Source organism: Coregonus clupeaformis, chromosome 33 (assembly GCF_020615455.1).
Source record: "Coregonus clupeaformis isolate EN_2021a chromosome 33, ASM2061545v1, whole genome shotgun sequence".
Lineage (NCBI taxonomy): Eukaryota > Metazoa > Chordata > Actinopteri > Salmoniformes > Salmonidae > Coregonus > Coregonus clupeaformis.
Genome location: NC_059224.1, coordinates 41,068,296 through 41,094,451, shown reverse-complemented (window position 1 = coordinate 41,094,451; position 26,156 = coordinate 41,068,296). Strand labels below are relative to the sequence as shown.

The 26,156-nt window shown below is 42.0% G+C and overlaps 1 protein-coding gene across 1 annotated transcript in view; it reads left to right on the top strand.

The window, feature by feature from the left end:
- Positions 1-26,156, top strand: part of LOC121549135 (kinesin-like protein KIF26A) — a 76,752-nt gene that overhangs the window by 26,677 nt on the left and 23,919 nt on the right. The window contains exons 3-6 of the mRNA XM_041860997.2: positions 13,861-14,070; positions 15,387-15,480; positions 23,279-23,541; positions 24,467-24,650. Of these exons, the coding sequence (XP_041716931.2) occupies positions 13,861-14,070; positions 15,387-15,480; positions 23,279-23,541; positions 24,467-24,650 (751 nt within the window). The remainder of the gene's footprint in view (positions 1-13,860; positions 14,071-15,386; positions 15,481-23,278; positions 23,542-24,466; positions 24,651-26,156) is intronic.

Genomic DNA, 26,156 nt, shown 5'->3' with positions numbered 1-26,156 from the left:
TCTTAAAGTAATGATGGACTGTCTGTTTCTCTTTGCTTATTTGAGCTGTTCTTGCCTAATATGGACATGGTCTTTTACCAAATAGGGCTATCTTCTGTATACCGCCCCCCCCCTAGCTTGTCACAACACAACTGATTGGCTCACACCTTTTAATTGAAATGCATTCCAGGTGACTACCTCATGAAGCTGGTTGAGAGAATGCCAAGAGTGTGCAAAGCTGTCATCAAGGCTATTTGAAGAATCTCAAATATAAAATATATTTTGATTTGCTTAACACTTTTTTGGTTACTACATGATTCCATATATGTTATTTCATTGTTTTGATGTCTTCACTATTATTCTACAATGTAGATAATAGTACAAAGTAAAGAAAAACCCTTGAATGAGTAAGTGATCTCAAACTTTTGACCGGTAGTGTACAATATTAATGTTCTAGGCATGTTTCATGGGAACGTTGCACGAACATTCCTGTGTCCAGTGATGTTTAAAGCATAGGACGTTCTGTCATGGTCCCCTGGTGGTTTTTGTCTAGTTCCCAGCTTATTCCGGGAACATCCCTAAAAACATTTTTTCTTTATACGCCACCTCGTTACTGTTGCCGAGCCCATCGAAGCCCTGATTGGTGAACCACTGATCATTCACAGCTCTTTGTTGTTGGCAAGGTTAGGTACAACCACACAAACATACACTGTTTTCAACTTACATATTTGACACTTTAACATGCGTGATTACATTGTGCATGTTCATCTATAAAGTAATTATGATCATGTCCTTCCTTACCTGTGATATTGACCTCACAACCTCTTGGTTCACGGCATTCCAATCTTCCTCCTACGCCAACATGTCTGTGAAAGTTATCAGTCAATCTGACTATTCTCTCATCATTTATTTGATTGGCTTATTTCAGCAATTTTAGGGTTTTCTGTATAGTTGTCTCATGTTGTTTGGGCATATTACTCTGTTTTAATGTTACTCTTTCATCACTATGATAAATACAATAGTGTTTCTTGAGTGTACTTTTAACTGAGCTGAGAGTTACTTCAAAGTGCAAAGTGTAGCAATACAGGTAAAATAATTGACACAGACATGGTGGCGTAACAGGAAGCTCTGAATTCTGTGAACCAAGAGGTTGTGAGTTCAAATCCCAGGTGAGGACATGTTGAATAATAATCAATGTAAAAATGAACATGCACAATGCAATCATGTATGTCAAATAAGTTGAAAACACTGTCTGTTGAAAGCACTGTTTGTATGTGTGGGTGTCCCTTGCCAACAGACAAAGAGATGTGAGTGGTTCATCAATCAGGGTCTTGATGGACTTGGCAACAGTAACAAAGGGGGATGTGTAATTAAACGTTTCTTTGGGATCATCAGGCAAGGTCCTTAAAGCGTCTTTATGGACATCCCTGGAACAAGCCGGGAACTAGAAAAAAAACTCCAGGGGACCATGACAAAATGTCCTATGTTTTAAACGTCCTTGGACACAGGAATGTTCTTGCAACGTTCCAATGAAACATTGAACATTAATATCTTCTTATAATCTGAAAACATGGCAACCATGTTCTGTGTATTTTTGGTGTGACGTTGGTGGAATATTCTCCTAACCCTCAGAAAACTGGACACATGAATGTTCTTGTAATATTCCCATGAAACATGTCTAGAACATTCATATCTTATATTCTGAGAACATGGTAACCATGTGTCTTGTTTTAAACGCTTTGTTCAAAATAGCTAGCCATAACTGGCATGTTCATGTGTCTACGGCCATGATCAACTGCAATGACCTCACGAGCTGGGTGGTCTTAACCAATCATAGCACAGTATGATATGACAGTAGAATGCAACCAATTACAATTTAGTATGTTGACACATACAGTATGAATATTACACCATGTTCTGTGTATGTTTGGTGTGATGTTCATGGAATATTCTCCTAACCCTCAGAAAACTGGACACGAATGTTCTTGCAAAGTGTTAGGTTCTGAACAATCAGAGTAAAAACTCACGGACAACTAGAAAAAGCTCACCCACTGGGTCAAACAGCTGCAAAGATAAAGACATTATTACATAAGCACATATATTTATACCCTCCTTCTAGGCGGAGTCAACTCCTTGCAGATCTAGACAGCCAATACATCTCGGTTGCTACTCAGGAATTTAATTGGTTCCTCTCACTTTTGGAGTCATGGTCCTGCCTCATGCTAGAACCTTTGTGGGCATGTAAGTATATGTGTGTGTAATAGGACTGTTCCTTCTCACTTCATCTGACCTGACGGGCCGAATTCCTCACTCCTCCATAATCCACAGCTGTCCTACCTTATCAGTGACTGAAACCAGAATGTTGCACTTTGCCTCCCTCCTTAGGAGCCATAAGGTTGAACAATACCATGTTTTGACAGAATGTAAACGTTCTCCACTTCCTCTTCCTCACTCTGTAACTTTCCATACACCTAGTTCTTATCCACCCTCCATTGACCTCAACATATACATTCCTTATACATGTAATCTGAGTTCTAGTCTGGTAACATGAATAAGCATATTTAAAGCTAGAATCCAACTAAAGGAAACTGGACATGAATGTTCTTGCAACATCCCATGAAACGTGTCTAGAACATTTAATGTCCTATATGTGACTAGTTTCAGGAAACTAGGTGTATGTCGCGCGTCACTACTTCACATGAGAGCCATTTGAAGGTAAACTTTTTTTTAAATCAAAATGTGTTTTTTGGCAGAAATGCCTTCTGGAACATGTGAACTTTCATGTGCCTTAATAACAAACTTGTATGCCCTCTGTAAATACAAATAAAAGTATTAAATTACGAGCCTAGTTGGTTTAGCCACAGAAAAAGACAGCAACCTTCCCGTTAGCCATGATTGGCTGAGATAATGAGTGGGCTGGACAAGCCGAGAGATGAGTTTGGATTGGTCTACCATGTGGCACACTTCTGTCTATTTGAGCTAGTCAGTATGTATAGGTAATCCAGTTTTACATGGCTTGAAAATATATATATAGCGTAGTAGAACTGCATAAGCGTTGCTCTCCACTTTCTGGAGGATGGAATTTTGAAATCAGTGGAATTAGAGTATGATTGCTAAGGAGATGGAGAAAACACCTGCCTCCGGATTACATCTTCAAACTAAGGGCAACCTTGGCATCCGTGACAGAGAGTGAGAAGCGTCCAACCATGTATACGGTTAAGATAGTCTAGCTAGCTACATTTTCCGATATGACACGTTTCTAATTATGTCTGAAAGTAGTTCATTTCAAGTTAAAGTGTACTGTTAGCTAGTTAGCTAACGTTAGCTGGCTGGCTCGCCAGCTAACGTTACGTGTATGTGTAGTAATATTATTTGTATCTCAGCGCCATTTCCTTTGCTAGTTATAGCCTAATGTTAGCTAGCTAACATTGAACCTGGTTGGTTAGCTACCTGCAGATTCATGCAGGGTAGTAACGTCATGAGTTGGGATTATGGTTCATTGTTTAGCTAGCTAGCTAGCTACATGTCTTAACAAAAGACTCCAATATGCAATAAACCAATTCAATAGAATGTTAATGATGTCACTGCGAAAACTGTTGATAGCCGTAGCTGGTAAATTAGCTCTGGCTATCTACTCTGATTTCAGAGCACTCTCATCTGAGTGTGTAAGAGCACAGAATAACTGACAAATTTACGAACACTCAACACCCGTTGAATATGGCAGGTGTCAGTAATCGTTGGCAAAAAAGCGTAAATTGTTGCCAGCAGCATTGCCGTCACCAACACTCTGGATAACATAAAAACAGCCTAACCACCTCTGCTAGGGCGAGTAAAATGGTTAGTGAGCTGTTCTCTCATTTGTGTCTGTAAGTAGCTAGCAAACTAGCCAACGTTAGCCAGTTAGCTTGGTAATTGACTGCTGTTGTTAGGACAGAATGCTCAGTTCAACCTTTAAAGAGATGGGTGGGGCTAAAGCTTAAGAGGGTGTGAGCGATGCTGAATGGGTGTAGACGAAGAAGGGCTCTCCAGTAGTAGTACCAAAACATTCAAAGGCCATTTTCTCAAAAGTGAGGTTACAAGTTTATCAACTTTCAAAGCAGAATTACTTTCCCATTATTCCTCAACTGTAGTGTATGATATACCATTTTCTAGCTCTGAGTCTCTACTTTTATCCAATGTAAAAAACACAATTTCAAATTTTGCGAAAATGGCAACCATTTTCTGTGTATGTTTGGTGTGACGTTGATGGAATATTCTCCTAACCCTAAAAAAACTGGACACGAATGTTCTTGCATTGTCCCATGAAATGTGTCTAGAACATTAATATAGGATATTCTGAGAACATGGTAACAGTGTTCTGGGTAAATTATCCTAACTCTAACGCCAAAACATGCTAAATAAGTTCTCAGAAGGTTTTTACTAAAGTACATAGAATGTTCCCCTTAAGCGATAATGCCCGATAAGCCAGTGTATTGAGGATATATTGGCAGGGGTGTTGTTAGGCCCAAGACGAAATCGAGGGCCGGCAAACCGTGCCAATATATCCTCCAAACACCAGCTTCGAGGGCATTATCACTTTTATACAACGGGTTACCAACATATTCAATGATTTACATATTTTCATTAAAAACATAATTTTTATTAATTTGTTCATACTATTTCATCCTTCCACAATATATAGTCCCGACACAAGCCGGCTGGTCGTTCGTTTGTTCTATTGGTTCGGTTGCCAGAGACGCAACCCAGTCATTCAGTCTTTTTGTTCTGTATCTATGGACGCGACCCAGTCGTTTGTTCTAAATGTTCCATTGCCATACTGGCTGACAACATTCTTATCCCTTGCTTGCTAGCCAACTGCGGCTAAATTACAGTCACGTCAAATGTCAAAAAGAATAACAACAGTAGCTGCATTTGCATTTGTTTAAGCTGTTTTCTAGTGACATTTACTTAAAATGTGCTCTCTCATCAGGACACTGTTGTTCAGAGGAGCTAGCCAACAACACGGCTTCAGAGGAGCTTGCCAACAACACGGCTGACACAAACACAATCACTTCAAACAAAGCCTTTTTCCCTTTATTCAGATTACAACCTCTCACTTTCAGTTATTTGAAAAGGAAATAATCTCCCAAATGTCACTATTTCTAAAACAAGCCATGGAAAGTTGGTTGCAATTTCAATTTAATCCTCCAGAAACGACAGAACAAATAATGCAACAAATATTGTGGTTAAATTCAAATATACTAATTGACAAAAAACCTTTCTTTTTTGACAGAATGTTTAAAAAAGATATAATCTTCGTAAATGATATCATCGGTAGGACTGGTGGAGTTATGTCGCACATGCAGCTGACAAAAACATATGGAAATGTCTGCTCTACCCAAAATTACAACCAAATAATTGCAGCCTTACCGCAAAAGTGGAAGAGGAAAGTGGAAGGGGGAGAAAGTAAGGAACTTGTCTGTCGGCCTTGCATTAAAGAACATAATTGGTTAAGGAAAACTGTGATAAATAAAAAAGTATATCAGTTTCACTTAAGGACCAAAGGATTGACAGCCGTCCCATATAGATTGCAAAATAGTTGGGAAGAGATCTTTGACGTACCGATCCCATGGCATTGTGTTTATGAACTGACACGCAAAACGACACCGGATTCAAAAATTAGAATCTTTCAATTTAAATTATTATATAAAATTCTTGCTACCAATAGAATGTTATTTATATGGGGGATACAATCTTCCCAGCTCTGCAGATTTTGCTGTGAAGAGACAGAATCATTAGATCTTTTGTTTTGGTTCTGTCCATTTGTAGCTTGTTTTTGGACACAGGTCCAGGAATGGCTAAAGGATTGCAATATTTACCTGGAACTAACCTTGCAGATAGCATTACTGGGTGATCTGAAAAGTCATAGTCAATCAATCAATAATATAATAATACTTTTAGCAAAAATGTTTATTTTTAATTCACAATCTGTAGAAGCAATGAGAATAGAAAGGTTCAGAACTTTTGTAAAACATCACAGTACGGTTGAAATATATATGGCAAATAGAAATCCTATATGGATGGTGTTAAGAGATAGATGGGAGGTATTGAATAGAGTTGAAGGATGGGACTAATAACAAATAACAACAAATAATAACAAAGATAGTTAATAATGTAAGCATACTCTGTCCATAATAAGTATATAGGTTGTATGTTGGGAGCTTTTGGGAAAGAGCACAGTTAGAAAGATATGGCATATAGAAGCAAACCGGATGGACATCATGAAAATGATCGGAGAGGTTGAGAGTAGAAGAAGTTCAGGAGCAATAAAAAAAATAATTAAAAAAATATATATAATAGAATTATTGTAAAATTAACTCTGTCCATATGGTGTAGATAGTAAGTATAGACCGGAAGTAGAGGCCTGGGCATTGTTGTTCACTAATTTACTCCAAGTAGGGAAAGGATGGTGGGGTTGAAAAGTAATAAAGGGGAGTAAATATATATTTTAAAAAAACAAACAAAAAAAAAAACATGGGGGATTGGAAGTGATGCAGACAATTACATTGATAGAAGATACAATCTATCTGCAATATTAAGCTGATCCATCCCCCCCCAAAAAAAAATAAAAAATAAAAAAATAAACACTGAAGCTGTAAAGACTGCAAACTAGCTGCACTTCGTTTCGTTTCACCTTTTTTCAATTGACATTTCCTTGTATATATCCATAAAAATGATGCCAGCTGATGCATGATTTCGACTGGCTGAGAAACGCTGCCTGTCTCGTCCCGACTTCCGACCCCTACACGTTCATTACTATGGGACAGCTGGAGATCGAATTTGAATATTGAAACAATGTTGCAAATGTCGGAGAGACCGACCACAAGGTTTATACAAATCTCCGCTGTTGAAAACTAAATGTCAGTCTAAAAGAAATGTGAGATAATGTCTAGATGCTTTTTATAATTTGTCTGGCTGGGCTGATGAGACAGTGGATTGCGCAGTCAGATGGAACAGAGGAAATAGGCATTTTAACGTCATAGATTTTGCCGGTGGTAACTTGTGGAATAGACACTGGCTGGAATCCGCTTTTAACAAATAAGCATTCAGGATTAGACCCACCCGTTGTATAATAACTAACGGAAAACTGGACAGGGGAACATTACGGATAACATGACAAAAAATGTCCGTCTTCCTATAATTGTTAGCTGGGATGTTACTTCAAGCTCAAGCAGGTTGTGGTGTTGGTTCTCTCTCTCTTTCTGCCTCTCTCTCTTTCTGTGTTGACTTTACCTGTTTATATGGCATTGTTGGATGAACCTCATAAATGTTTGGGGTGAGACCATTGGACTTTACCTTCATGATACTGTGGAGACGTGGCATGCTCTTTTTCTCACGCTCCTTTTCTCTCTCTTTATCCCTCTCTCTCACCCCCCTTGCCCTCTCTTGTCAAATCCACCTGGGTACCAAACCTTTCAGCACTCTCTGAAATGAGAGGGGGGGAAACCACTGGTGTGTCCATGCTGGCTTCCTTCAAATCAAATTAAACTCCTTAACCTTTCCCTCTGTCTGCCTGCTGTCTGGAGCTAGCAGAGTGTATGGCTAATATATCTGGAAGAGTATCATTCTGACTGTCGACGCGAGTCAGCCAATCACAATGAATCTTCACCCACACAGGCAGAGCTAAAGCTCATGTAAGAGGCTTAAAGCCACGATAAAAGGAACTGATTTGAATGCATTAACCTCAATTAGCAGTTTCCAATTAATTGGGGTTTGTTAAAATAATGATGTATAATTGCCGGATGCATATGCATATTTCATGAGGAGGGAGCATTGTGTTGCTTGTTGAGTGACAACTTCATTGACTGATTTGATTTATCGATTGGGCTGATGGAAAATTCCAAAATGATAGAGGAACTTTAATCCAGAAACTGTAAATGTGTGCTTATTGTTTGACACAGAAATTTAGAAATTAAATCAGTGAGTTCATTAAGATTCAATGGCTTTGGTGAGGTCATTTGGATTCAATGGTTTTGGTGAGATCATTTGGATTAAATGGTTTTGGCGAGTTAATTTACATTCAGTGGGAGGAAAGTGCTGGAAAACACTGAAGTGTACACCAAATACATATTGTATAACGAGATACAGCTCTCAACTAAGACATGATGCAGTTACACACTTAAACACTGCACACGTACAGTACATTCTACACACATGAAATGGCCTCTGCTCCTCAGTTGCTACACATTTGTATTATAGCACTGGTTTGTTGCTTTGACTCATTGCCCCTGTGAACCCCAGGTGGATGCATATACAGCACTGCTATATGGGGAGCCATGTGTAACATGCTGTATTTTGTGAACAAGATTAATTCCGTTCTACAGCTGTGGGTGGAGATGTATACCCTGGTGTATTTCACATCCTCACGTGCACACTGTGCCACTGATGCAGACTTTGCACCCATGACTACTCCAGGACTCCCTCCCTTAGGTGGCACATTTCCAAGTCACTAGACTGAGTCGCGGATGAGTGCCGGATAAAGGCGGTAGAATATCAACATACTCAAAGCACGTGGAGCGCAGCCAAAATCAGAAAAAGCTTAAAGGCCCAGTGCAGTCAAAAACTTGATTTTCCTGTGTTGTATATATATTTCCACATTATGAGGTTGGAATAATACTGTGAAATTGTGAAAATTATGATAATGCCCTTTTAGTGTAAGAGCTGTTTGAAAAGACAGCCTGAAATTTCAGCCTGTTTTGGTGGGATGGAGTTTTGGCCTGCCTGGTGATATCACCAGGCGATAAATTAGTTAATAGACCAATAAGAAAGAGTTCCAAACCTCTCTGCCAATAACAGCTAGTTTTACTCCCACAGTCCTAGCAAAATCCTTGCTTGAGAAATTGCTCTTAAGATGCCATTTTAATTGAAAACAATCACAGTAAGGTACTTAATTGTTAAAGACCCAATGCAGACTTTTTTTAAAATCTTACTTTAATAGATGTCCATTTAAATGGGCAAAAATAGCTTTTTAGCAAAAAACTATTTTTCAAGCAAGAATTTTGCTAGGACTGTCTTGGAGTGGTCTGAGTGTGGAGGGGACAACTGAAAACTAGCTGTTATTGGAAAAGAGGTTTGGAACTCTCTTTGTTATTGGTCTATTAACCAATTTACCGCATGGTGATGTCACCATGGAAAGCCAAAACTTCCGATCATGCAAACCTGCTGATTAGAAGGTCCTGTGTAGATTGTATTTTTAAACAGAAACTATCAGGAAGTAACACTGATCAAACATTTTCACACTTTCATCAGCAAAATTATATAAAACACAGGAAAAACTGAATTTTTACTGCACTAGGCCTTTAACTGCTAACATGGCGAATATCATTTTTTAAATCATTTAATTTACTTAGATTAATTGCCACAGGTTATGTTGGGTATTGAACATCAACAGACAGTATGGCAAATTAAATGATAGTGTATGCTAATTTGTATTCATATTGTAATCCTGTCAGTTTTACTCTGATTTTACTGCAGGTATATTGTAGCCTACAGACAAGGACTAAACTGTTCTGTCAAGAACTACACTTATAAAACTAAAGAACAGGTAGATCTTTGTGTATTGTATTGACCATATTGAATAAGGCTGTGGTCTTATATGTTCCATCCATTTCTACTAGGGTAGTGAGTTAGAGGTTATAATACAGTTGACTTGGTCAGGGTCACATCATTTCAAAACTGCTGCCAGCCCAAGTTTGTATTTATTTTATGGGCATATTTAAAAAACCATTGGAGAATGGGAGCTGTCAGAGACGATGCTACACTAGGATAGGCTACACTAGGCTAGCCTATTCAGTATTTAGCCAGCTGCTGTGGGCTTCAACACCATGGATTGAAGACCGAGCCAAGTACTTGCTGGACCCATAGAAAACAACCATTTGTATTCCTCATGAAGTGTTGTTGTTATGGTTTGATACTACAGTAACCAAGTCAATGGCATGCTAAGGTCAGGGATAGCCTCTCCAGACTGTGGGATAAACGCCTGTGTGTCCCTCACTAGTGGGATATTCATAGAATAGAGGAGGAGGGAAGGGTGAGGGAGGAAGAGTGGGGAGTTTGAAAATCAGAATATCCCCACGCTGCCAAGTTGTCTTACATCCAAGCCTCAGCCTGCATGAAGGGTAATCCTTGGCAAGGCAGCTGAAGGATGTTTGTGTAGCATGCCATGCTTGGTGCTGTTGTCTCCATTCATGCCTCGCCATGATAGGCTAAGCTTTCTGAGTACACATGGTATTGTCACAAAGTTAACGGTGATGGAGGCATGCTAATTAGCATTAGCAGTTAGCGGCTCTGTTTAGCGTTAACATGAACAGGTGAAACTAGGCAACAGTAAACATGTCATTCCCCATGAAAATTGCACTGATTGGCCCTTGGGACAGGAAATATGCTTGTTCAAAGATTGGAATTTCAGTTGCTTACTATAGTGCCCCCTTGGGCCAATCAGTGCAATTTTGTAAATGCCGGATCGCTATGGCAAGATTGACGCAACATTCCCCCAAGTTTAGTCAAAATCGGGCCAGAGGTGGTGTCTAAGATATTGCGTGTGACTAACGTACGTACTAACGTACGGATGGAGACAGATACATAGTCCCCTCTCTGATTTTATCGTGGGGGACAATTAGCATTAGCATGACACAGTAAGCAGGTGTGTTGTGTATACTGTAGTTTTCCATTTGACTCAGTCATTTCTCTTGAGATGGAAAACACACACCTGAATTGGGGAGGTGCAGGCTGACTTGACTTCAGTCCAAGCAGTAAACTTTTCTGCTCCAATGTGAGTAATACATAAAATAAAAAGTATCTTATTTACATAAGTATTCACACCCCTGAGTCAATACTTTGTAGAAGCACCTTGTAGAGTCTTTCTTGGTAAGTCTCTAAGAGCTTTCCACACCTGGATTTTGCCACATTTGCCCATTATTCTTTTCAAAATTCTTCAAGCTCCGTCAAATTGGTTGTTGATCATTGCTATACAGACATTGTCAGGTCTTGCCATAGATTTTCAAGTAGATTTAAGTCAAAACTGTAACTCAGCCACTCAGGAACATTCACTGTCTTCTTGGTAAGCAACTCCAGTGTAGCTTTGTCCTTATGTTTTAGGTTATTGTCCTACTGAAAGGTGAATTCATCTCACAGTGTCTGGTGGAAAGCAGACTGAACCAGATTTTCCTCTAGGATTTAGCCTGTGCTTAGCTCCATTCCCTTAATTTTTTTATCCTGAAAAACTCCCCAGTCCTTACCGATTACAAGCATACCCATAACAAGATGGAGCCACCGCTATGCTTGAAAATATGGAAAGTGTTACTCAGTAATGTGTTGTATTGGATTTGCCCCAAATATACAGTGAGGGAAAAAATTATTTGATCCCCTGCTGATTTTGTACGTTTGCCCACTGACAAAGACATGATCAGTCTATCATTTTAATGGTAGGTTTATTTGAACAGTGAGAGACAGAATAACACAAAAAAAATCCAGAAAAATGCATGTCAAAAATGTTATAAATTGATTTGCATTTTAATGAGAGAAATAAGTATTTGACACCTCTGCAAAACATATGACTTCGTACTTGGTGGCAAAACCCTTGTTGGCAATCACAGAGGTCAGACGTTTCTTGTAGTTGGCCACCAGGTTTGCGCACATCTCAGGAGGGATTTTGTCCCACTCCTCTTTGCAGATCTTCTCCAAGTCATTAAGGTTTCGAGGCTGACGTTTGGCAATTCAAACCTTCAGCTCCCTCCACAAATTTTCTATGGGATTAAGGTCTGGAGACTGGCTAGGCCACTTCAGGACCTTAATGTGTTTCTTCTTGAGCCACTCCTTTGTTGCCTTGGCCGTGTGTTTTGGGTCATTGTCATGCTGGAATACCCATCCACGACCCATTTTCAATGCCCTGGCTGAGGGAAAGAGGTTCTCACCCAAGAATTGACGGTACATGGCCCTGTCCATCGTCCCTTTGATGCAGTGAAGTTGTCCTGTCCCCTTAGCAGAAAAACACCCCCAAAGCATAATGTTTCCACCTTCGTGTTTGACGTGTTCTTGGGGTCATAGGCAGCATTCCTCCTCCTCCAAACACGGCGAGTTGAGTTGATGCCAAAGAGCTCCATTTTGGTCTCATCTGACCACAACACTTTCACCCAGTTCTCCTCTGAATTATTCAGATGTTCATTGGCAAACTTCAGACGGGCATGTATATGTGAACAGGGGGACCTTGCGGGCGCTGCAGGATTTCAGTCCTTCATGGCGTAGTGTGTTACCAATTGTTTTCTTGGTGACTATGGTCCCAGCTGCCTTGAGATCATTGACAAGATCCTCCCGTGTAGTTCTGGGCTGATTCTTCACCATTCTTATGATCATTGCAACTCCACGAGGTGAGATCTTGCATGGAGCCCCAGGCCGAGGGAGATTGACAGTTCTTTTGTGTTTCTTCCATTTACGAATAATCGCACCAACTGTTGTCACCTTCTCACCAAGCTGCTTGGCGATGGTCTTGTAGCCCATTCCAGCCTTGTGTAGGTCTACAATCTTGTTCCTGACATCCTTGGAGAGCTCTTTGGTCTTGGCCATGGTGGAGAGTTTGGAATCTGATTGATTGATTGCTTCTGTGGACAGGTGTCTTTTATACAGGTAACAAACGGAGATTAGGAGCACTCCCTTTAAGAGTGTGCTCCTAATCTCAGCTCGTTACCTGTATAAAAGACACCTGGGAGCCTGAAATCTTTCTGATTGAGAGGGGGCTCAAATACTTATTTCCCTCATTAAAATGCATATCAATTTATAAAATTTTTGACATTGACTGGATTTTGTTGTTGTTATTCTGTCTCTCACTGTTCAAATAAACCTACCATTAAAATTATAGACTGATCATTTCTTTGTCAGTGGGCAAACGTACAAAATCAGTAGGGGATCAAATACTTTTTTCCCTCACTGTAACTCTTTGTATTCAGGACAAAAAGTGAATTGCTTTGCCACAGTTTTCGCAGTATTACTTTAGTGCCTTGTTGCAAACAGGATGCATGTTTTGGAATATCTTTATTCTGTACAGGCGTCCTTTTTTTCACTCTGTCAATTAGTTTAGTATTGTGGAGTAACTACAATGTTGTTGATCCAGCCTCAGTTTTTTCCTATCACAGCCATTATACTCTGTCTGTTTTAAAGTCACCATTGGCCTCATGATGAAATCCCTGAGCGGTTTCCTTCATCTTCGGCAACTGAGTTAGGAAGGACGCCTGTATCGTTGTAGTGACTGGGTATATTGATACACCATCAAAAGTGTAATTAATAACTTCATCATTCTCAAAGGGATATTTAATGTCTGCTTTTTTTTACCCATCTACCAATAGGAGCCCTTCTTTGCGAGGCATTGGGAACCCTCTCTGGTCTTTGTGGTTGAATCTGTGTTTGAAATTCACTGCTCGACTGAGGGACCTTACAGATAATTGTGTATGTGGGGAACAGAGATGAGGTTAAACACTATTATTGCACACAGAGTGAGTCCATGCAACTTATTATGTGACTTGTTAAGCAAAGTTTTACTCCTGAACTTATTTAGGCTTGCCATAGCAAATGGTTTGAATACTTATTGACTCAAGACATTTCAGATTCAAATGTTTTATTTGTAAACATTTTGAAAAACATAATTCCACTTTTACATTATGGGTATTGTGTGTAGGCCAGTGACCAAAAATCTCAATTAATGCTTTATAAATTCAGGCTGTTACACAACCAAATGTGGAAAAAGTCAAAGTTTGTGAATACTTTATGAAGGTAATGTAATTGTTGTACTTCAGAGCTATCCAAATGAGCTTTTCTTTTCTCTATTTGTTCTGTAATTTCTAATCTCTGCAGGTCAAAGTGATGGTGCGTATCTGCTCTGCCCAGGGCTTCAGCGACACCTCAGAGTCCAGGTCGTTTCTAAAGGTTGACGCCCGCAAGAAGCAGCTCACCCTCTGCGAAACGCCTGCTAACAGTCACTCCAGTGCAGCCCAGAGGCGCACCGCTGCAGCCGCCCCCAAGATGTTCACTTTCAACACGGTCTTCTCCCAGGATGCCTCACAAGTAAGCCACAGCCACACCCCAAACCCGCCACCCTGTCCTCGCCACTGTTCTTCATAGCTGATCCTGGAGACCTACAGGTTGAGCAGGCTTTTGTTCTTCCCCTGCACTAATACAACTTCAACTAATTAACTGATGATTAGTTAATTAGCTGAAACAGTTGGGGGTTGAGGTGGAGGATTCTTTGGAGATCAGTCCTTTTAAAGTCAAAGTGCTTTGGTTTCCATTCAGGGCCTAGTCGAGCTTTCCAAAAATATGTATCTAATTTCACACAAGAGTTCAGAATGGGTGATGGATACCCAAGATGAGATCAAAGTGGTGGTGTTGGTGGGAAGAAAGGGGGAGAGAAACAGATAAGGGTGATGGGTGAGGATATAACCAGGACCCAGCAGGAGTCCTCGCCCCAGAGTGCAGGAGGAAGAAACAACAAACCTTTTTCCCTGCACCAGTTGTAGCTGCAAAACCACACTAGGCTAAATAAAAAAGGTTAGAGGGTGTCGTGTCAGACAACGTAAGGCCTGATGATCGGTGCCCCTACCCGGCGCTGTTCAAAAGGAGAGGAGGCTTTGAAGAGGAAGACATAGGAGCTACTGTAGAGCTTGTATTAGAACAGTGTCAGCAAACCTGCACTCATACACACACACATTCACACTCCCTCACACACACCCGAGGCGTGGTGCTAGAGTTTGAACACTTCATCGTGGAGGCTTCACAGAATAGGAAGCACCTCTCTGGCTCTGCCTGTCTGTAGGGGAGGAAAGGCTGGTATGGGATTAATCAGAGAGAGCGCTGAGGCTGCTCTTTGTTGCTGGAGTGGAAGTTTGATGTTATATGTCACTAATATGCAATGCAGACCTACTCTACATCCTGGATTCAGGCAGAATTATGAGATTGCCAGGCAGATGGCGAGGCAGGCAGCATAACCTAGGCCCTATACCTGCAGTGTTCTGCTACTGTGGACAGGTCATTCAACGTGTAGAAATACACAGATCCATGAACTCTCTCCTTAGTGCTTTAGGTCTTTGAAATGTTAGTATTTGATATGCATTCAAAGGGTTGTTGATGGTCACTCCCTATTTGTCTGACATGGTCTGTGCTTTTTTGCCATCAGCTTAGTTGTATTTGTCTCTTTGCTATTGCGATGTACTGTCCTTGTGCTGTGATTCCAAATGGTCTGTTTACCCACCAACAATGGTCTGTACCCACAAAATATGGTCTGTACCCACAGGCTGTGTACGAATTTGGTGAAATACACATTGATTGAGGTGTGCTCTGTTCTAATTATGTTGTCTGAAGTTTGATGTCCTCTCTCCTGATAGGCTGAGGTATGCTCGGGGACGGTGGCGGAGGTCATCCAATCGGTGGTGAACGGTGCAGACGGCTGCGTCTTCTGCTTCGGCCATGCCAACCTCGGTATGACAACACTCTCACACTCTACACACACACACCCCATACCCACAAACCTCTGCCCTTGAAAGAAAACTACAGCCCATTACTGTTTCAAAGAGATTAATTTCCTGTTTTCACACCTCAAGAAAGAAACAAACTAGGATTACCAATTTAACAGAGGTCCTTTTTTAATTGACTGAACCATTGTGTGTCCCCACCCCCATTCCCATTAGAAAACCACTTCACTGAATTAATTTCCTCGTGGGAGTCCCAATGATTGCATACAATAAAGGAGAGATGGAAAATCCCCCTTTGTTTTGTCTGCCTCATTTAAAAGCCCTCTTTGAGTTTGTGTGGAGGGCTTTGAATGAAAGAAGTCAGCGGCCACTTATAATGTTGTAGGGGGCCTGTTTGTGTGTCTGCGTGTTGCTGTGCGCATGCGTGTGTGTATCTGTGTGTGTATCTGTGCGTATATCTGTGCGTGTGCACATGTTTCTTTGAGGGTGAAAAAGAGAGACAGAGGGAGCTTTTCGCCGAATGCGAAGTGCCCTTGTTTTCCATCTGTTTGTTAGATCTTCACTCCTTTTGTCTACTCCTTTGTTTCACCTCCAACTGTGTAGGTGTCTGCCCCCCGGTGAGCCCTTCAAATATCCCCCTTTGTTGTTTGTTTATCATAACTTCTACTTCTACCATTACTTATTTTATTGGTTGGCTATTACTGCTATAAATATTTGTATCCACCCACAGACATACAACTCACTTAACACATTTGATATGAAGGCAACATTTTGTCAGCGCTATCGTTTATCTGCTTGAACACCACAAGCAATGCCAACTCGTACACCTGTTTTTGATGTCTTGAGCTAGCTAATTCCTTTTCAGAACGAATGCATAACTGTTAGCAACTAGGCCTAGGAAATTCCAGGGACCTCATGATATGATGTTATCACGATACCTAGGTGCTGATACGATATATATTGTGATTCTCACGATTCTACAGTGGCTTGCGAAAGTATTCACCCCCCTTTGCATTTTTCCTATTTTGTTGCCTTACAACCTGGAATTAAAATGGATTTTTTTGGGGGTTTGTATCATTTGATTTACACAACATGCCTACCACTTTGAAGATGCAAAATATTTTTTATTGTGAAACAAACAACAAATAAGACAAAAAAAGCAAAAAACTTGAGCGTGCATAACCATTCATCCCCCCAAAGTCAATACTTTGTAGAGCCACCTTTTGCAGCAATTACAGCTGCAAGTCTCTTGGGGTATGTCTCTATAAGCTTGGCACATCTAGCCACTGGGATTTTTCCCCATTCTTCAAGGCAAAACTGCTCCAGCTCCTTCAAGTTGGATGGGTTCTGCTGGTGAACAGCAATTTTTAAGTCATACCACAGATTCTCAAATGGATTGAGGTCTGGGCTTTGACTACGCCATTCCAAGACATTTAAATGTTTCCCCTTAAACCACTCAAGTGTTGCTTTAGCAGTATGCTTAGGGTCATTGTCCTGCTGGAAGGTGAACCTCCGTCCCAGTCTCAAGTCTCTGGAAGACTGAAACAGGTTTCCCTCAAGAATTTCCCTGTATTTAGTGCCATCCATCATTCCTTCAATTCTGACCAGTTTCCCAGTCCCTGCCAATTAAAAATATCCCAACAGCATGATGCTGCCACCACCATGCTTCACTGTGGGGATGGTGTTCTCGGGATGATGAGAGGTGTTGGGTTTGCGCCAGACATAGCGTTTTCCTTGATGGCCAAAAAGCTCAATTTTAGTCTCATCTGACCAGAGTACCTTCTTCCATATGTTTGGGGAGTCTCCCATATGGCTTTTGGCGAACACCAAATGTGTTTGCTTATTTTTTCTTTAAGCAATGGCTTTTTTCTGGCCACTCTTCTGTAAAGCCCAGCTCTGTGGAGTGTACGGCTTAAAGTGGTCCTATGGACAGATACTCCAATCTCTGCTGTGGAGCTTTGCAGCTCCTTCAGGGTTATCTTTGGTCTCTTTGTTGCCTTTCTGATTAATGCCCTCCTTGCCTGGTCCATGAGTTTTGGTGGGCGGCCCTCTCTTGGCAGGTTTGTTGTGGTGCATTTTTGAATAATGGATTTAATGGTGCTCCGTGGGATGTTCAAAGTTTCAGATATTTTTTTATAACCCAACCCTGATCTGTAATTTTCCACAACTTTGTCCCTGACCTGTTTGGAGAGCTCCTTGGTCGTCATGGTGTCGCTTGCTTGGTGGTGCCCCTTGCTTAGTGGTGTTGCAGACTCTGGGGCATTTCAGAACAGGTGTATATATACTGAGATCATGTGACAGATCATGTGACACTTAGATTGCACACAGGTGGACTTTATTTAACTAATTATGTGTCTTCTGAAGGTAATTGGTTGCACCCAATCTTATTTAGGGTCTTCATAGCAAAGGGGGTGAATACATATGCACGCACCACTTTCCATTATTTTTTTCATTTCACTTCACCAATTTGGACTATTTTGTGAATGTCCATTACATGAAATCCAAATAAAAATCCATTTAAATTACAGGTTGTAATGCAACAAACTAGGAAAAACGCCAAGGGGGATGAATATTTTTGCAAGGCACTGTATATGGATCACAATTCGATACTGTGATTTTATTGAGATTCGATGTTCCAAACATATTGCTCACCATATGTCTGCTGCAGAGGGACGAGAGAGAGCCATGATTGATTTATTTATTGATCAGTCATGGAAATAAAAGTGCTGAAAACAAATTGGCTCCCTATTTAAAAAGAAGATGGAGAACAAGCTATGAAGGAAAAATACTGGAGTTTTGGTGCAGGTACAGCCACTAGTGCAAGAATTATATTGCGATATTGTCAAAATGATACATCATAAAAAATGATATCCCAATATGTAACTATAGATTTTTTCCCCCATCAGTATAAGCTACCTTTATTGTCTGTTTTTGAGGGTAGACTTATAATACTACACAGCCGGTTTCCCGGATACAGATGAAGTCTAGTCCAGGACTAGTCCAGAAGCGCTTTCAATGGATAATCTCAATTTAAAGGGACACTTCAGGATTTTGTTAATGAAGCCCTTTAGCGTAGAATCCCGTATTATCGTCATATTCAACAGCGTTTAAGAAATATATTACCTTCAACAGTGTTATCTTGTGATCAAGCCTTCAATGTTTTGTGATTATTGGTGTCGTTAAAATGTTAGCTAACGGTTTAGCAATTAGCAAGTTTGACATTTCATTTGAAAATATTACTGTTATCTGCTTTTGATAAGCGGTTTAGCAAAAAAAATACGTCCCGTATTATCTGTATACGGCCCCCAGTTATTGGGCACCTTACTATTTTGTTCAATTACAAGATATATCCGTTTAATTTTGTTGAAAAAAGAGACACCAACCACGTACCCGAAGTGTTTACTAGATAGCTGACTAGTTGGCTAGTCTTCAGGTAAAAAATAATGACTTGCCTGTCAACTTTTCATTGCGTAGCCCGGTGCGCCCTCTTGTGGACTCTTAAAAAATGGTTCTTCACCAACATATTCAGTGTTGTAACCAAATGAAATATGAGTATTAATAATTTACATCAAATACACTTTAATTTCAGTTATGTGCATTAACATAAAACAATGAAAACACTGTTGGAGTTTGTGTTGCAGAGGTGCACTTGGAAAGTGAAGGAAGAAATACACAAGATGGGTTCAATAAATATATATATTATATTTTAGACATTTATTTTTTTGAACAAATAAATAATTTCATATGAACACAAACAAAACAAACAATTAAATCTCGACCTCCATCCCTATATTGTCACAAAAATCACAATAAAAATCCAGCTCCACCGCTACCTCTTGATCCCACTGCACACACCTGCAGTGGAACCAGTGCTGGCAAATGTTACAGCGCACCCACGGCCCCCCGGATCTACACTCCTGAGGGGAGCTTGCAGGCGGATCACGCTCCCCGCAGCGAGCACAGCAGGTGGTGTCTTCTTTTATAAAAAAATTAAATAATAATACAAATTGATTAATATGGTTTTGCAAAATGTAGAAGTTCTTCAACAACAATAGTAATTGATACAACTGAGAGAGCGAGAAAAACAGATTATGAAGTACCTGAGAGTGGTGCCATGGGTGGTGTGACAGATGTGACCGGTGTAGCTTTTCTCTTCCTTTTCTGTGCTGCAGTTTGAGAAAAAGTAGTGTTAGACAGAGCATGTTGCATGAAAACCCTTTTCAACTTTTTTTACATCAATACCTCTGGAGGAAGCTGCAGAGGTTTTGGAGGAGGCGGAGATGACTTGAGGGCTGGTGCTATTTACTGTAGATATATAAAGATATATATATATATTTTTTACATTGCTGATTTATAAAACAGATAACAAACAGTCATTTTTTTCGTAATTTAACATGTGTTTACCTGTGGAGGTGGTGGTATTCAAATTGCAGGGGGGCAGGGACACCAGACGAGGCTGCTATGGTGGTGTGACCAGGGGAGACGGAGGAGGAAGTTGGTCCAGAGGGAGGCCGTGTTGGTGGTGACAGACATGGGGGTGGTGTGCATTGGGGTGGTGGTGGACAAAACCGCCGACGATGGCTTGGAGGAGCTGGTGTTTGTAATGGTGGGGTTGAGGGGCCGACGATGGTGTGGCCGGGAGAGTAGGCATGTGGCCTTCTTCTGCAGCTGGGGACTCCGGCGGCTCCTACAGATGTTGCACACTGGGAGGCACTGGCAGTGGTGATGCAGCTGTCAGGAGTGGTTCCAGCAGGGGGTCCAGCAGAGGCGATGGCGTCAATGGTCTCATCCATGGCAGCCCTCTCCTGTGCCCTCTGTGTTCTGAGGGCTGCCCGACGCTCTTTCTCCTCTGCCCCGGCCCTCTCCTTCTCACCCCTCTCCTGCCACTGGCGCGTGTATTCCTCCCCGGGTGAGGCATGTGGCGACCACAGGGGAGTCTTCTGTATCGGTGCAGCCGATACTTCAGGACAGTAAGGATGTGCCCCAGGTCCTTCGCTATCAGCCCCCCTCTATTAGGGGTGCTCTTCTAGAGCTAGGGATAGGACTGGAGCAGCGGCTGGGACTGGGGCAGGGGCTGAGGGTCCTCCTGTGGTCGCTGGGGAGGAGGTGCTGATGGATGGCACATTGCTGCTGGTTCCAGTAGAGGCGGTGTTGGGACCCGGTAGGGTCCGAGACGGCATTAAACGGGACCCTTCAATGGCTGAAGGGTCAAAAGGGAAGAGGCCACACTTCTTAAACCCTTCCACCACATAGCGCATGTCCTTGCATCGCTGGTACGGGTAGCGGAATACTCTGGCAAATTCTGATTTGTTTACCATGTAGGAGTGGTCAAAATGGCTAAGGTCTCCAGCTACCTTGGAGAACTCAGCCTTTAAAGGGCCAAAGTATGCCACGTCCAGCGGCTGCAGGACATGGGTGCAGTGTGGTGGAAGACAAAGAAGTATAACCCCCTTCCCTTAGTGCCACCGCGAGCACTTCCGGGTCCATGTGGCTCTTGTGCCCATCAAAGAGGAGAAGGAGAGGGCGCTCTTTCACTGCATACTTAATGAAGTGCTGAAACCACTTCCTGAACAGGTCCCTGTCAATGTAGCCACTGCTTGACCGTCCATACAAGGCTTGGGGGGGGCCTCCCAGTGTGTAGTGGCCACCGGGGAAACACTTGGGGTAGATGATAAACGGGGGATGTCCTCCCCAGTTGCGTTGAAGCAGGCCAGCACTGTGATGTGCTCCTTGGTCCCCGGAGCCTGCTGGTACACACGTGTTTGCGCCCCGGGAGCCAGCACTTTGTGCCTGCTCTGGTCGCTACGAAACCCAGACTCATCGCAGTTATAGATTTGTCTGGGTTTCTCCCTCAACCCACTCTCCTCCAAGTGCTTCTCATAAGAAGTGAAGAAGGTGTCCATCGTCGGACGTGTGGCACACTCAGCTCTCCCCCTGTCCAGGGTGTCCGGCCTCATCATGCTTAGGTTCTTGTGCCTCCTCCTGAACATTTCCCACCACCTCTTCCCCAGTGGTGGGATTGTTTCCCCTGGGTGCCAAAACCTACAATAGAATAGAATATATAATTGTCCATCCAGGATGAAAATGTTTGTTTTGGCATCACCATACACATCCACATTTACATCACACACATTGATAACAGTCAGTCCAGCATTCTACATACATAAACACATAGAACACCAAATACCTGCGTATTTTGTCGGCGTATTTCATCAGCCTCTGTCTGGTGAAGGGGGAACCCATGGCTGGCGCAGTAGATACAGTACTGCACCAGAGACTTTTCATCCTCTGGTGCAAGCAATGTGGGTGGTCCACTGCGACAACCATGGGTCACCCGGCCGCTCAGCCTGTCCGCCAGGGTCTGCCGAGGTACACCATGCACCTTGGTAGATAAGAAAAGAAAACTGTTACTAGCAGATAAAATTCACATACACATGGTAATCTCCTAAAAACAAAAGATGCCTAACCTTGGCAGCCTAGCGGATAGCCATCCCTGCCCCGCAGTCCTCCATGGCATGGAACATGTCCACCTCACTCCACTGCTTCCTCTTGACTTTCTCCATGCTGCAGTGGTAAATACATGTAGCTAAATAACTTGGCATACTATACACATTTTAGAAAGATAACTCAATCTGAATATGTATAAACATTTACATTTCAAAGCTAAGGCATTGAAAGGTGATGAAAGTTTTCACAATAACTGAAAGTGTACCCACGTTTTTTGTTTGATGTTATCTGTAATGAAAATTAGTGTCCCAATTAGTGTAATATTGATGCATACATTGTACCATTTAACTAAATACTGCCTCTATGTAGCTGTTGTAAGATGAAATATAGCCAACAGTGATAGGTGTCGAAAAGTTCATGGTTCAAAAGTTCCAAATACATTTTTGCAGATTGTGCAAAACGCCTCCGTCAGAGGACTCCAATTTTGATACGGTAAAGCTTGACAACATGCAGCTGTTTTCGTGATATGTATTATCTAACACTTACAATTTATTTCCTTTTTGCTTACTTAGCAGTTCTATCAACATTTAGCAACTAAGATAGCAACATTAGAAAATCCGTTAGCTATATTTCAGAGGTAAAAAGTTGGATATTAAATTAGGTGTGGTCTGTCGCGCAGTCGAATTTTACAATATGCAGCGTGTTCCACAAAATGTGTACATATAACTTTTTTGAAAACTCTCAAAACCTAACTTAACTTACATAAATTGCACTGAAAATCGGTGGTCAGCTAGCTAAAAGGGTGTCGTTAGTCACAAAACTTACCGTTATTTTTCAGTCCATTTAAATGTTGAGCTCGAGGTGATTCAGTCCTCCAACCGCTAGAAAGTGTCCGAGGTCAGGGGGTGTCTGATGTTTGGGGAAAATTAGCTATCTGCTTCCCCAGAGTCAGATGAACTCATGAATAACATTTGTATGTCTCTGAATCCAGTATGAAGGAAGTTAGAGGTAGTTTTTCGATCCAATGCTAACTAGCATTAGCACAATTAATGGAAGTATATGGTATCTACTAGCATGCTAGCAGTTACCATAGACTTCCAGTCATTGTGCTAACGCTAGTTAGCAACGTCCTTCAAACTGCACGGAGAGACATAAAAATGTTATCCACGATTCATCTGACTCTGGGGAAGTAGATAAAGGGCTTTATTGCCAAAATCCTGAAGTATCCCTTTAACATGCGTTTTAGTCCAGAACTAGGCTTTAAGCTGTGTCCGGGAAACCGGCCCAACCAGTATAACAAACCCACCATGATTGGTCAGGACTGCTCCACCAAATGACCTCTGATCTCTCCTCCATAGGTAAAACATACACCATGATTGGTCGGGACTGCTCCACACAGAGCCTGGGCGTGGCTCCCTGCGCCATCTCCTGGCTCTTCAAACTCATCGAGGAGCGCAGGGAGAAGGCTGGGGCACGCTTCTCGGTCCGTGTGTCGGCTGTGGAGATTTCTGGCCTGGATGAGGCGCTGACCGACTTGCTGTCCGATGTGTCCACTGGCAGCCTGCAGGATGGCCAGTCCCCAGCGGTGTATCTGCGCGAAGACCCCATCTGCGGATCACAGGTATGGAGTTGATTGGCTAGTGGAGGTGTGGTTGTGTGTGTGTGTGTGTGGGGGGGTAGTTCTTAGAGAGAATGCATTTCAATATATTTTGACTACCAAGCATAGGCTATGTTCAGCTGTATTCTGACTTGAGATCTGCATGTTTAATAACTGGAATGTTCAGTTAGTCTCCCATTGACATCAATGAACCATTTACGTGATTGTCCATGTTGTTTGTGCTTTTATCAACTATGAATCGGGCTGTCAGTGAATACTTAAAAAAAACTAAGTAAATTCTTTAGCTACCTGGGCTCTTGTGATGCTCCCGCCTCCCTCTGATCTCCGAAGACGACCTCTGACCTCCGAAGACGACCTCTCTCCCTCTCTGGACCCTCTGTCTCTCACCTCTCCTAACCTCCCTCCCTCAGTGCACATATCTGACCTCCTGATCACCCAGGAGACTCCCTCCGCCAGGCCAGAAATGTGCGCAGTTCGCCCAATTAGCTAGACCCTTCTAATGCAGTCTCTTTTCATCTCTCTCTTTTCACTGACTCCCCCTCTCTTTCTTTCTGTATGTCTGTCTGTGTTTATTTCCCTATCCATCTCCCATTTTCTTTCTCTCACCTATCTGTAGCTCCCTCCCGTTTTCATTCTTGTTCATTCTGTGTCTGTGTGGGAGTCTGTCTCTTTATTCATCTCCCAATTTCTCTTTCTACCAGTCTTTACCTTTCTATCACCTCTATCTGTACCCCCATATATCTCTTTCTCTCTCTCTCTGTCTCTCTCTCAATTCAATTCAAAGGGCTGTATTGGCATGAAAAGCTTTTGCAACAGCAGGAACAATAGGAGGTACAGTAGTAGTCTGAGTAGTATTAGTATGAGTAGTCTCTCTCTCTCTCTCATTCAGTCTCCCCTCACTTTTCATCACTCTCTCTTCCCTTCTCAGCTCCAGAACCAGATTGAGTTGCATGCGGCCACTGCAGAGCGGGCAGCCTACTTTCTGGATGCAGCCCTGGCGGCCCGAAGCACCAGCCACCCTCACTGCGACAAGGATGTGAGGAGGAACTCTCACATGCTCTTCACCCTCCACGTCTACCAGTACAGCATGGAAAAGAGTGCCAAAGGAGGAAGTGAGTAGGACGCCTGTGTCAGTAGCTGTGTCTTAGGGGAGGAGGTGGGGAGGGTTGGGGTGGTGTGTGCGCTAAGCAGACCTGGGTCAAATAGGTATTTGTTGTCTTTCAAATACTTGGCTTATACCAGTGGAATGTATTCATGGATGCCAAGGGAAGCACCCCCCCAAAATTGACAAAAAATAAAATAAAATAATTTAATCTCTCTCTCTGTGTTTTCATAATTTTTCTTCAATTCACAAGAGGATGAATGTGTCTACCTGGAGAAAGTGTCAGAGTGAGTGAAACAGCGCCCCTCCATCTCTGTATGTGTAGGCCATCTATCTGACACTGTCTGGTCATAAAGAGTATGGCATTGTTGCCGCATGTAGCATTGAATGCAAGGGAAGCCAGTGAGCATTTGCCCTCCCTTGATAAAAAATAAATAAAAAATAATAGGCAATCATCATTGAGCGCAACTGTGAATGGTCCTGGTGCACCAAAAAAAAGTGTCAAGGGAAGCCAGTTTGGATTTGGCTTCACTCCTATCACAGCGCATCAAGAGAAATACATCATTGACAGAAACAATTTGAATTGTTGCATCTCGTTGTGTTGTTGTCCTCCGGTGGCTAGCTAGCTAGCTAAAATTAGGCATGGATCGAGATAGGTATTTGGACTTGTGGTTTTACTTAATTAGCCGTACTGGCCAATGATTATAACGGCGATTCTGATCCAACCATAAATTCATACATTGTGCCACTGGACTGAGAGGATATAAGTTCAATATGTAGCTAGATGTAGAAGGCTAATGTTAACTAGCTAACGTTGCCAATGAAAGGAAGTTAAGGCTAGCAGGCAAGCATTTTAGCCAGGTAGCCTAGGACAACAAAAATTAAATGCGTATACTGTATGACAGTCATAGACCGTTTCGTCAACATGAGAGAGAGGAGGATGGCATTGGCGTTTCTCTACAATAGGGTGAGTCAACATGTTTTTTTCTACTTGCACGAACACACGCACGCACAAACACACACACACACACACACACATATCAGAACCATGAACAGCCACATCATATTTAGCTTACGTTGATTGGACTGAATTGTTGTTGGTATATTTTAGTGGTCACTGTATTAGACAAAGCATAGGTGATTTGATTATGTTGAAGTTGAAATGGTGCTGGAATAGTGGAGGCAACTCTCCGTGATTCTAAATCAATAGTTGTTTAGTAGTCCGAAAAGGTTGGAACCATTAACTTGCTTGACCATGCTGAAGGTCATGTACAGTGCATTCGGAAAGTATTCAAACCCCTTCACTTTTTTCACACTTGTGACTTGTTTCAGGAAACTAGGCGTATGTCACGTGTCACTCCTTCACAGGAGAGCCATTTGAACTTGCCTTCTGGAACATGTGAACTTTCATGTGCCTTAATAACAAACTTGTATGCCATCTGTAAATATGAATAAAAGTGTTAAATTACGAGCCTAGTTGGTTTAGCCACAGAAAAAGACAGCAACCTTCCCGCTA